General features: G+C 53.3%; 1 protein-coding gene across 23 annotated transcripts in view; it reads right to left on the bottom strand.

Moving 5' to 3' along the window:
• MAP4 (microtubule associated protein 4) overlaps window positions 1-12,362 on the bottom strand; it is a 129,906-nt gene that overhangs the window by 9,225 nt on the left and 108,319 nt on the right. For 6 of the 23 annotated variants that reach the window (XM_045856720.1, XM_045856718.1, XM_045856719.1 and 3 more), the window contains 6 exons: window positions 7,709-7,830; window positions 6,692-6,907; window positions 3,696-3,897; window positions 3,069-3,128; window positions 2,656-2,948; window positions 1,268-1,381 (listed from right to left, as the gene is read on the bottom strand). In XM_045856720.1, coding sequence (XP_045712676.1) covers window positions 1,268-1,381; window positions 2,656-2,948; window positions 3,069-3,128; window positions 3,696-3,897; window positions 6,692-6,907; window positions 7,709-7,830 — 1,007 coding nt within the window. The remainder of the gene's footprint in view (window positions 1-1,267; window positions 1,382-2,655; window positions 2,949-3,068; window positions 3,129-3,695; window positions 3,898-6,691; window positions 6,908-7,708; window positions 7,831-12,362) is intronic. The other 17 variants (XM_045856737.1, XM_045856714.1, XM_045856728.1 and 14 more) reach the window with 8 other exon arrangements.

Here is a 12,362-nt window from a genome sequence, read left to right as displayed (position 1 = left end):
CTCCCGCGAGTAGCCCTATTCGTCCAGGGCTCCAGAGCGCAGAGCACAGTTGAGGGTTAGGTCGAGTGCCCTGACTCAAGGGTCAAACACCGTCTGGAATCCTCCAGATGCCCACGCCTGTATCCTGGGACAGTCGTGTGCCAAGAAGCCAGGCAGGGCTGCAACGATGCACGGCCCAGGGACATGGCACATGGAACCGCACTTGAACGGCACCCCCTGGAACACAGCCACACAAGGGCCCAGGCTCTAAGGACTGGAACAAAGAATTCTTCTGGGGCATTCTCAAGAGGGAACAACTGCCAGCTTCCTTCCTTCCCTTTGGAACCCTTTGCAAATGACGCAGTTCCCAAACTGAAGAGTTTTCCACGGGATATAGAAATCCGCCCTGAGAAGCTCCAACCCAAGAAGGCAACGCGCTCTTTCTTGACTTCTTCACAAACCACTCTGTAATAAGCCCTGGTCTGAAGCAAAGACCTACAGAACCTCAAGGTGTTTACCCAGGAACCGAGGTGCAGGCTTCCTCACCTCGCTGGCTGTACAAATTCCCTGGGTGAGACCCATCCTGGTTCTTAAGGGCCAGAGCTCAGGCCTCCCCGGGAGCCCTTGGCCAGAGAGACCACCTACCTGCGCAACCAAGAGAAGAAGGCCCCTGCAGCAAGCAGGAGGGCCCGGTTCCGGGGTCAGCTTACCTCTGACCCCTGGCTGATAGTGCAACCCCCCTTCCCTGTGCTGGGTGGGTTTTCACTGCAATGCGCATCCTAACTTTCTGTTAAGAGGTGACTCAGGGAGCCAGGACAAATGAAGCTACCCCCATGCCCTGCAGTGCTATGAGAGGGGCCTTCTAGTTCCCCGTAAAGTCAGAGTCAGTGGGGTCCGGGTGCCAGAGGTTACCAGTGCCATGCCTTACTGAGGGGGAACCCCGGTGCTCTGAGTGTGAGTGTGTGTGCACGCGCGCGTGTGCATAACGGGTGGGTTTCAGCTCAAGGTGCGAGAAGGAAGAAGCCACTGAAACTTTTGTATCCACTTTGTCCAGCTAAATAAACAGTCCCCAAAGGGATGACGGGCTCCCAACTGTTAACTTTCAGGATTGATAGAAAAAAATTTCCTGATGAACGAATCGTCCCGTACCAAGGAGGGCGCACAGGGAGAGAAGCGGAAACTAGTTCGAGGACAGGTGAGAAGTGCACCAGAAGGGACAGTGACTCAGGCCGGAGGGACAGTTCAGCGCCTTTCACCGTCCAGAGGTAAAAGCGGAGGCAGAACTCACTTTCCCGGCAGGCGGTCTCTGGGCACTCGCACCTGGGCCGGCGGTTTTAGTGCCCGCGTTAGGTTCGGGTTTTCGGGCTGCGGCGGCCGCCTCTGTTTTTTCCTCTACTTTGGCCTAGACGGAGATAAAGGGAGGGCACATTTCACACCGAGAGGACGAGAGCCCAGATGCCAAGAGGGGAAGAAGCCTGGGGACGCAGATCCAGGCCAGGCCGCCAGGCAGAAGCAGGTCACCCTCGCTGCTGGGAAAGGACACCCACTGCCAGGGCAGGCGCAGCCAGAGGGAGGGGCTGCAGGCCGGAGCTCGGGCCGGGCCGGGAGCAGGCACACGCGCACAGAGGAGAGGTGGCAAGGAGGGCTCAGCCCGCGAGTCTGCCGCGTGTGGGTGCGGTTCCTGTTTCCCAGTCGCAATGCCCTCCCACTCAGACGCCCCACACGCCCCACAGAAGCAGCCACGGTCACAGGGAGCCTCTACCAAAGATGGGTGTGGGCACGGAAAACGACCGCGCTGCCAGACCGAGTCACTCCACTCCCCACCATGCCCCCCTGCACTCCGCAGGCCTAGCAAGGGCACGCGGAGGGGAGACGGAGGGGAGACGGGCCGGCGGCCCCCCGGCCCCGAGGCCTGGCTGGGCACCCAGAGCCACGGTCGCTTAGGCCCTCGTCCCAGACACTCCCGTCTGCCACCAGGGTCTTCCGACTGCTTCAGGATTCTGCTTCGTCTTCCCTCTGCTTTGTAACAGCTCTGGGTTGAAGCGAGGTCATCTCCAGGGACTGGAACCGGGACTTCTACCACCACGTTTCTCATACACTATGTCCCCATGGCTGCTAACAGTTCACGAGTAACGCCAGGATGGATGCAAACAGAAAAGGCCACCGGGCCTTTCCATCACGACACTCGACAGCAGTTCAGGACAGACACAGGCCAGCACAGGACACCCTCGTCCTCTCAGGCGGACTCTCCATCCACCCGCCTCTGCGGCTGCTCACAGTGAGGGGTGAGAGCCACGACAGACCGGGTTCACGTCCACTGCATTCCCCCTCGGCAGCCCCAGAGGTCTGCTCTGCCCATTTTGTGAAGCAGAAGAACCCTTTTGCCTCCAAGCAAGAACAGAAGCCTAAACCCCTCCATACTGGACAGGGTCCCCTCTGATTCCACTGGGAGGAGAAGGCCCAGAGCTCAGCGCACACCCCCCCCGCCCCCACCCCCTCCTGGCTGCCGGGACGCACAGCCCCGGCTGACCCTCCCTGATGCCAAGTTCACGTCCCAGCTGCCCCCTCCGGTGCGCCCTGGGCTGATGCGAGGAGAGGCTGCAGGAACGGTGGTGGATGTGGCAGGGAAAGAAGCGGGGACCGGCAAGCGGAGGACCCCACGCTCCCCGGACCCACCCGGCCTCCTCCAGGCTGATGCTTGATGTTTTCCGTGGAGCCGACCTTGGCGCGAACATTCCTCAGGTCAGGGGCAGAGGCGTTGGTCGCCGGGCGGCTCAGCCTGGGGGCGGAGGAGCTGGGCCTGACTGACGTGGGCTTCTTGTCTGCAGCAAGAGTCCCGGCGGGCCGGGGGGGCGCGGGTGTGGACTTGACTCGACTGGGGGCCACGCCTGCTGGGGAAGTTGCCCCAGGGGCAGCGGTGGTTTTCTTCACCGTGCTGCCGGAGGTGGTCTTCGGGCGGCTCACGTCAGCTGTGAAGGCAGGAGTGAGAGACACGAGTGTTCGGGGGGCGAGAGCAAATGGGGGGAGCCTTCGAGTCATGGAAGAGGTGGGGTTTAGATAGGGTTCCACAAAGGGGGGATGGGTGTTACCTGGTGCAGACTTCGTAACTGTCTTCTTGATGTCTGCAGGCTTTCCCTCAGTCTTGATGCCTGAACAAACACACACTTTTTAATGCAACGTTTAACAAACCGACCAACTGATCGGCTCACACAGCCCTGAGATTCCTGCATTCACTCAGCCATTACCGAGTGGCCCATCTGAGCCAGGGGCCGCGCTGGTCTCTAAGGACAAAGCAGAGCGTTATGCGGCCGTGTAAAGACCACACCCTATGCAGGGCGCCAGGCCGGGCACTGCATCTTCTGTTCCAGCCTGGACAACGCCTTCCGAGCAGCCTTAGAAACAGGTGATCAGTACACGCCCGTGGCACTGAACGGCCCGCTTCTTATCATGTAAGAGGCCCGTCATGTAAGAGGCCTGCACTGTGCTAGGAGCCATGGAGACACCAAGAAAGAAAGGGTAAATTCTGTCTGGGAATTCCTGCGAGTTGCCTCTACTCAAGGTTTTCCTGAACACACTTACCGGCTAACCCCACACAGAGACCACGGCTGCCACCTCCCGACACCCCCCATAAGGACCGATGCACACACGGGTCTGTGCAGCCTGATGTGGCACCGGCCAGAGCTGCGGCTGGGGCCAAGTCAAGGCGACATACTCACCAGCTGGCTTCTTGGGTAGGGGCATGGGAGAGCCTCTACTGCTGGGCCCCGTTGGGGTAACAGAGGCAGCTGCTGGGGCTTTTGGAGCAGTCTGGGTGCTCTTGAAGCCAGGCCTGGCGGCCGGGGCAGAGGTCGGCTTGGATGGCGTGGCCGGCTTGGATGGCGTGGCCTTCTTCTCGGGAATCTTTGCCTCCGCTGCAGGCTGGTAACAGGAAAGTGGGAGTGAGAGCTGCAGCCGGCCCCAGCCCAGAGGCCACGCCCAGGATGTGTCCATGGGCGCACACACCAGAGAACAGGGTGCTCTGGGGCTGGCAGCTACTGGTGGGAAAACACGTGCGGCCCTGGGGTCAAAGCCCTCCAGAGGACGTGAGAAGCTGGCCCTGTAGGGCGCCGTGGGACCGGGGAGCCAACAACCTCAAGCCGGCCTGAACTACCGAGAATGAAGGGCCTGCAAAGTTCACCTGACCATCCAGGTGTCCTGGGCTCTCTCCGCTGCACTGAATACCGCTGCGTTTCGTGTATTAAATACATGGCCAGAGATGAACACACACGTGAACAGAACAGATATTAAAAACCACGTCCGGTCAAACCCAGCCCTCCCTGGGCTGAGGCGCACCCAGCAGGCGAACAGGCCAGCCTGCGAACGGGGAGAACGCCAGCCCCGTCCGGCCCCAGACTCACAGGGTTCTCGGGCAAATCGCCGACCTCCGGGGCTTCGGCTCCTCACCCGCGTAAAGGAGGTGGGGTCTCGGGATCTCTAAGGCAGCTCTGATAACACGGGACACGTCAGGGACCGGAGGGCGACAGGCCTCTGAGAGCAGAGACGTCGGGGAGGGGCAGGCAGGGGGCGCAGGCCTGACCAACAGAGGGGCCGCCGAGAGGCAGAGACGCTACAGCTGTGACCAAAAGCGAAGAGAAGCCCCTCAAGTGCGGAGGCACCTGGGTCACCGTGCCACGCGGCCTGGGCATGCTGTCACTAGCAAGGGAGCGAAGGAATTGATTCAGCCTGATTTCTACAGAAAGGGGGATGAACAGACCCTTCTGATAAGCAAACATACCACATTACTCAAGAGAGTAGGCCAAGCCACAGACACAGTGGATCCGGACCTTTAACTCCAGGAGAAATGGCCACTCGAAGAGCAGGATGTTGGTGGAGATATACAGGATATTGCGTAAATGGAAGATCAGCTAAGGAGGTGTGCAGAAACTCAGGCCTGGCATCCAATGAAATAAAACCCAACTCTGCAAATGCAGGGTAATATCCATTTCTAAAAATGAAGTCCTGCCCTGGCAGGTGTGGCTCAGTGGACTGAACGCCAGCTTGTGAACCACAGGGTGGCCGGTTCAATTCCCAGTCAGGGAACATGCCTGGAGTGCAGGCCAGGTCCCCAGTAGGGGGTGCACGAGAGGCAACCACACACTGATGTTTCTTTCCCTCTCTTTCTCCCTCCTTCCCCTCTAAAAATGGATAAATAAAATCTTCAAAAATAAAAATAAAAACAAAAACAAAGTCCCTAAGCAGTACGAAGAAACTCGAGGCTGGAATCAGAGGAACGGGTTCAGCTACCAGCTCTGCCCAGAACATGTCCCAGGAGCCTGTGCCGAGGGCGCCCTCCCTGTTTGCCCCAGAACTGGGGGACGAACCAGACGCACCCTGAGGGCTCCTTCACAGTCACCCAAGTGGGACCGCGATTCAGAAGAACCGAGTGGGGCCCCATCTGCTTCTTATCTAAAAGGACAAGAACAATAACCACTGCCATGCAGGTCACCTCTTCGGGTCAGCTGCGGCCTGAATGCTGTTTACAAACTGGATGGCAGAAAGCCACGCAACAACAGTGCTGACCGAGGGCCTGAGCACCAGCATTGTTGGCATTGGACCCAAGTTCAAATACTGCCTCTGCCACTTACGAGCACTGAACTTTGGGACGGTTATATAACTGAGCTGCACAATGAAGAGACTGGTACTCATTTTTATTTACATTATAGACTGAAGTTTCACTGGAGACCCTTCCTCCCTGCACCTCCCTGTCTCCCCCAGGACTGGCTGCAGAGTCAGCGTCCCGGGGTGGCTGTGCCGTGGCCGCAGGCACCTTCCCTCCACCCTCCTATGTCTCAGAACCTGTGTTCTAAAAGCCAAGAGAAGCAATCAACTGGACAAAGGAGGGTCAGAAAGCTCCACAAGATCCCATCATTCCTAGTCCACGAAAGGATTTCAACCTAGATTACAATCCCCAGGTTCCACCAGTTTTCTTTACAAGATTAGATTAAAACACGTGACATTTTAACATGGAAACAATTTCACAACATGAACGCCAAGAAGACACGACGCTGACGTAAGGGCCCTTCTCGGGTCAAGCGAGATGTTAGGGCAGGCACGGACTCCCCCCGCCCTCTCCTCCTGGGATCACCCCAGGAAGCTGATGCTACTCCAAAGCGACCGTTTTCTGGGCAACGACATGTGGGTGACCCGGAAAACCGAAGAACTTCGGAAGCAGTTCAGTGAGAGGTGGCCAGTGCCAAAAGCAAAGCAAATCATCACATGCGGCGGGGCTGGGCCAGGACAAGAGCTTATCACAAAAGCAATGGGTGGAATTCACGTTTGCAGAATGATTGACGAGGACAAAGAAGGGAATCCGGGAATGCGATGTGGGAATCCCAGCAAAAACGACCATCTATTTAATTAGTGTGCGGAGACTGGGAAACCGGTCAGCAGGTGTGTCAGTCAATAGGCGAAGAGCCAGGAGAGCCGGGAGGAGGGGAGAAACCAAAGCAGATGCAGTATTGCCTCCAGGCACGGCAGGCGAAGGTCAAAAGCACAAAAGGCCCTCGAGTGGTACGGCTGCGCCACGGGCCCCCAAACGGAGTGTCAGGTCACCTTTCCCTGGCCGGTCCCCGGTCCCACCAGCCCGATTCCATCGTCTGGAGCAACGAGAGCCCGTCTGTCTGACACGCGGAGGGGAAACCTTGCCCTGCACAGAGCCCTGGGGACCACTCACCTTGGGCTTCGCGTCTTTTGAAGGAGAGATGGAGGGCCTGGCAGTGGCGGCGGCAGGGCGTTTGGGCGGGGCGGCCGGCACTGAGCCTGCAGCCAGGCTCATGGGTTTTTTAGTCGGCCCACCGAGGGTGGTGGGGGCTGGCTGCTTAGGGACAGGAGTGGGCTGGGTTTTGGCTTTCGATGTTGAAGTCTTTGCAGGCTGAGTTGTGGCCAAAGGCTTTAAGTTGATTTGTTGTTTTGTTTTTTTTTTAAAAGGCCAACATCAAACACACAGACAAAAATAAAAACAAAATTAAAAAAAGCATAAATTGCACAATTCAAAGCAAAACGATAGGCAATGGAGAGCGATGCAACTGAAAACCAGCACTCCTTTTTTCTGAGCTCCGGGGAGGGGAGAAAGGCGCCAGGACGGAGGAGAAGAAAATTGGGGACTGGGTCTCCGTGACGGTGCCACACGCTCCAGCAGTGTGACCCTGAAAATTCAAACCCAGCAAGGGCTTCCAATAATTAATTAACTTTAATTAACTTTTGATGGCTGTAATAATTCTATGACTAAGCTGCTGGCGGGTGATGCCAGCAGGTGCTGCCGCCTGCGACTCAGTGGGGCGACACCGGCAGGCTGTTTGGCGGCCAGGCTAAAATAAAATGTGCCACTTGAACTTTGCCACGAGTATCAGCAAGTGCCTGAAGCTATGTAAAAATGCATCCCCTCATGTGAATGCTGATTTCAGAATCGATTTCAAAAGAGTTCTGTAATTCCTTCTGCTCTCATCAAGAAGCAGAAACTGCCGCTACAGAACATTCCTACAGATAGTCAAGATAGCAGGGGCAAAGGCAGAGTATTAAGGTTTGAATCAGGCCGTTTTGGTCAAATGGGAATAGAAAATATTTTTAAAGCACACCCAAACTTGCGAAAGAACTGGTAACAACTCAGAAAAAAAGACATTTCATTCACAATTCAAGCAGTAATAGCTGAAGATACTATTAAAAAAAAATGCAGTGGTAAAAGATAACCCACCATTCTGGCAACTACCTTTGTTTTCTTCTCTGGGCTTGGTGGGAGCTCCTTGTTTGGAGGGGCGGTGATGTCATTTCCGGTCACACTCACGGTCGGCTGCCCTTCTTCTGGCTTGGATACTCCTAAAGGGTGGAAGTAAAGGCTAAGCAGAGGTTTTTCACATCCATTCCCCAAGCCGAGTCTTAGCAGAGACAGACAACCAGGCAGCACTTTATTCTGAAAAAAAAAAAAAACCCCACACGGCTGAGCCACACCGCTGCAAACCGGACAAGACTCCCAAGTCCCCCTCTTTGTGACGGAGGACAGTTTTAGATTCCAGAGATTCAGGCAGCCTGTCCCGGTGGAGAAGCAACCTAAGCGGGGTTCGCGCAGATGATCGGGGGGAGGAAACGGCCCCTCCAGTTCGGTTTCCCTTCCCTGGAGACGGGCAGGCAAAGGGTTCTCTCACCCAACCGCTCACTCCCCGAGCACACTGGGGACAAGAGCCTCTTCTACTAGGGTTTATCTCTTGGAGTAAAGGTTGCGGAGAGATGGGAGAGGTGCCAGAAGATCACCCAATGTCCTCCTCTTACTTCCTTTCCCTGTGTAAAGCACCACTTTAGGGAGGATGTGAGATTAACTCGATCTAATTCCAGCAGTGACCCAGATTTCCAACAAGGCTGAGGAGACCCGGGAAATCAGACCCGGAGCCAGAAATAAAGCCTACTGCCTGAGGCTATGCCCAGCAGAACCATTTTGAGGGCGGTTACTCCAGATTTCAATGGGCTATACCTGAAATCATTAAAATACTATTACATTTTTAGCCAGGGCATAGGCAAAACCTTTCCTAACTGGCACAATATCCAGAAGCCACAAACACTTTATAGAGAAAGAAAAACCTTCAATGTGGCCAAAATAACAAAGATTCAAAAGGCAAGTGATAAACACGAAAAAATATCTGAACCTCACATCAACGACAAAGAATCTACTGCATAAATTACTCCTATAAATCAGTAACTCCTATAACAGCCAACAACCCAGTAAAAATTTGGCCAGAAGAATAGAAACAAGGTTTACAGAAATACCAATCACTTTTGAAAAGAAGACGTCCAAACGTTAAGAAAAGTAAGAATTAAAGCCATACGGAGATGCTACTTTTCACCTAACACACTGTCAAGTTCCCAGATCCAAAAGGAACCGCCGGAGGCTGCACGCCCCTGGCGAGGGCGCCTAGACGGCACAGCGCGCGTGCAGCCAAGTCCTGCCGTGTCCCCGAAAATTGCAAGTGTGGGTAACTCTGATCCCGAAATCCGATTCCTAGAAGTTTATCTCAGAGACACATTCGCACACCTGCAGAAGAGCAGACTCCACAGTCTGGTCAGGGCCTCGTTCTCAAAAGCAAAGGACTGAAACAGTGCAGACGTCCCCTAGTAGGAGACTGGTCGTGAGAACGTAACCTCTGAATGTGAAAAAGTAAAGCACCAAAACGTTATTTCATGACTGATGTGGAAGAATGTCTGAATGAAGAAGAAAAAAGCAAGGCGCAGAACAGTATGTAAAACATAAAGCCACCTGTCTAGAAAAGAGATGAGGGAAATACATTTTTATTGCAAATACACCTGTACAAGCATTTAAAAAAATCTTCGGAAGAATCACGATAAAACAAAACAATGGTGGCTTCATTCGAAGGGAGGGGGCATGAAACTAGGGATGGCAGGAGACTTTACTTTGAGAACTGGTTGTTTTAGAATAATCACAGACCCGCAGGGAGTTGCAGGGAATGCACAGGGAGGCCGCGTGGGCCCTGCAGCAGCCTCCCCCGGGGCCGACGCCCCGGGTAACAGCGGTCCACCGTCAAACCCAGGGAGCTGGTCCTGCTGCAACCCACAGAGCTTATTCAGGTTTTTCACCTTACATGGATTCATCCGTGTGTGCGTGCACACCTGCGCACATCTGCGGTTCTGGGCAATTTTATCGATTTTATGTAACCATTCCCAACAAGCAAGACACACATCCATCCCAACGCCACAGGGCTTCCTCACGTTTCCTTGTTCGCCACCCTCTTCCCAATCCCTAAATTCCTGGCAACTTCTGTTCTCCATCTCTACAGTATCGCTTCAAGAATATCAGACCAACGGCCTCACGGTGCGCTACCTCTCACGTCTGGCTTCTCCCTCCCGGCATCATACTCACGGGATGCGTCACGTTACAGGTATTTTGAGTTAGTTCCTTTTTCTTGCTGAGTAAGGTTCCAAGGTATGACTGTACCAGCCATCCCCTGGAGGACATTTTGCTTGTTTCCCCTTGCTGGCTCTGTTATTTGGTACATCTGCATTTAGGATGCTATGTCATCTGGGTGGATTGATCCTTTACTCTTTGCTGTGAAATCTACTTTATCTGATATTAATATAGCCAGCCACTGTTTAAAAATATTAATGTTAGCATATGTTTTTTCTCTTTTTATTTTTAACTTACCTATGCCCTTATGTTTAACATACATTTCTTTTTTTTTTTTTAAGATTTTATTTATTTATTTTAGACAAAGGGGTAGAGAGGGAGAAAGAGAGGGAGAAAAACATGGATCGGCTGCCTCCCAGACACCCCCACACACATCGATGTTTCTCTTCTTCTTTCTCCCTCTCTTTAAAATAAGTAAATGAAGTCTTTTTTATTTTTTGAAGATTTTATTTTTTAGCCAGAGGGGAAGGGAGGGAGGGAGAAAGAGAGGGAGAGAAACATCAATGTGTGGCCACCTCTCGCACTGCCCCCACCGGGGACCTGACCTGGCCCACAACCCAGGCTTGTGCCCTCACCGGGAATTGAACCTGTGACTCCCTGGTCTGCAGGCCAGTGCTCAACCCCCTAAGCCATACCAGCCAGGGCACATTTCTTAAAGATAGCATATAGTTGGGTAATTTTTTAAAACTCCACTCTTAGAATCCGTCATTACTTGTATTATTTAGACTACTTGCATTTAAAGTAATTATTGACATGTTAGGGTTCTGTCTGCCATTTTCCTTGTTGTTGTTTGTTTGTTTGTTTGTTTTCTGCTTCTCCTGCTGTCCCGTGGGTCACCTGACCTTTCAGAACCTGGTTCTGACGTTCTTGTGCACGTCGCCCCGTGCAGCTCCCCGGGCGGCCGCTGTAGTGCTACCGCACGCATGCGGCCTCCCGCCGTCAACGCCCCACCACGGCCAGTGATCCCTGAAACGTGCTTCCATGGAGGGTCTTTGGCCGTCCCCACTTTAAAACTACAATGTCTTAAGTGTTTCCTTTTCTGCTATATTTACACCTACATTTACCAATTCCATTGTTCTTTCATTCCTGAAATTCCAAGCCTTCATCAGCTATCGTAACTTATCTTTTTGGAGAGCTTCCTTTAGCCATTCTCTAAGGGTTGTCTACTAGCAACACACACTCTTAGTTTTCCTCTATCTAAGAATGTCCTTGTCTTCCTTCCCTGTATTCCCGAGGGGTAGTTTTACCAGATACAGAATTTGTCCCTGGCTGCTCTCTCCTTCTAGCCCCTTGGACACGCGCTGCTGCCGCCTCCGCCGGCCAGGATTTCCGACAAGACACACTGTGACTGGCACTGCTGTTGCCCAGTGCATACTCTCCACCGGGTGTTTTTAAGGTTTTAAAGCTTCTTAGTTCACAAGCTTATTGATAAAATGTCTTGGTATAGATTTCCGTGGGCTCTCTCATTTGGCGTTTGTTCATTTTCTTGAATTGGTTATGTCCTTTGACAAATTTGGGAAGTGTTCAGTCATGATTTCTTTAAATAGTTGTTCAGCCTCGTAGCCTGGGGTTTCACTTGCTGGGATTCTGAGGATACAAATGTTAGGTCTTTTGTCCTTGTCCCAAAGGTCTCGGAGGAACAGTCGTTTCTTTAGTCTATTTGCTCTCTCTTGTTCAGACTGAATACATTCTACTTCTGTCCTCAGGTTCACGGACTCTGTTCTCTAACGTCTCCAGTCTGCTACTGCGTCCATCAGGCACGTTTTTAATTCTGATTATCGTATTTTTCCTATTTATAACTTCCATTTGGTACTTTTAAATAACATTTAATTGCTGAGGTTTTCTAGCTTCTCATTGGTTTCACGAAAATGCATAACTGCTTGTGGAAGCAATGCTATGATGGTGTTTTAAACCCAGCTTTGTACTTCAGCAGGTGATCACTGTTCGCACTTAGCGAGCAGGTTCTGGCTACAGTTGCGACAGTTTCGTTTCCAGAGCCCATGCAGTGTAATTCTGCCTCCCGTGTTCCGGCTCCAGGAAGTTCTCACTCAGTCCTTGTCGCTCCGGCCTGCAAGGGCTCAAGGCGCTTCGCTGGGCCACGTGGCTTCACTAGGTGGGAGTTACGTGATGCCAGACATGTGGAAGGCCGCATTTTTCCTGGCCTGTTCTCCGGCCCCCAGCGCTGGCAGACTTCCTGTGAGATCTCTGCTGGCGCTGTGGGAGTGGGAAGCCACCACCTGGCCTTCAGCTGCTGGAGGGAAGGGTGAAGGAAGAAACTTCGGTCTCTTTTGGTCCTGGGGTACAGGCCTGGAGTACCCCAGGCCTACAGGTGCTACTGGGAGCAGAAGGACCTCCTGTGACTGCCTTCTGCTGCTGGAGGGAAGGAAACCCACCCAGGTCTCCTTCCACTGGTAGGAAGAAGGCCGGAAGACAGCAG

The sequence above is a fragment of the Phyllostomus hastatus genome, unplaced genomic scaffold, assembly GCF_019186645.2.
Source record: "Phyllostomus hastatus isolate PE091 unplaced genomic scaffold, TTU_PhHast_1.1 phas_scaffold_129, whole genome shotgun sequence".
Lineage (NCBI taxonomy): Eukaryota > Metazoa > Chordata > Mammalia > Chiroptera > Phyllostomidae > Phyllostomus > Phyllostomus hastatus.
The sequence above is the reverse complement of the archived record's forward strand: the minus strand, read 5'-3'. Positions and strand labels throughout refer to the sequence as shown.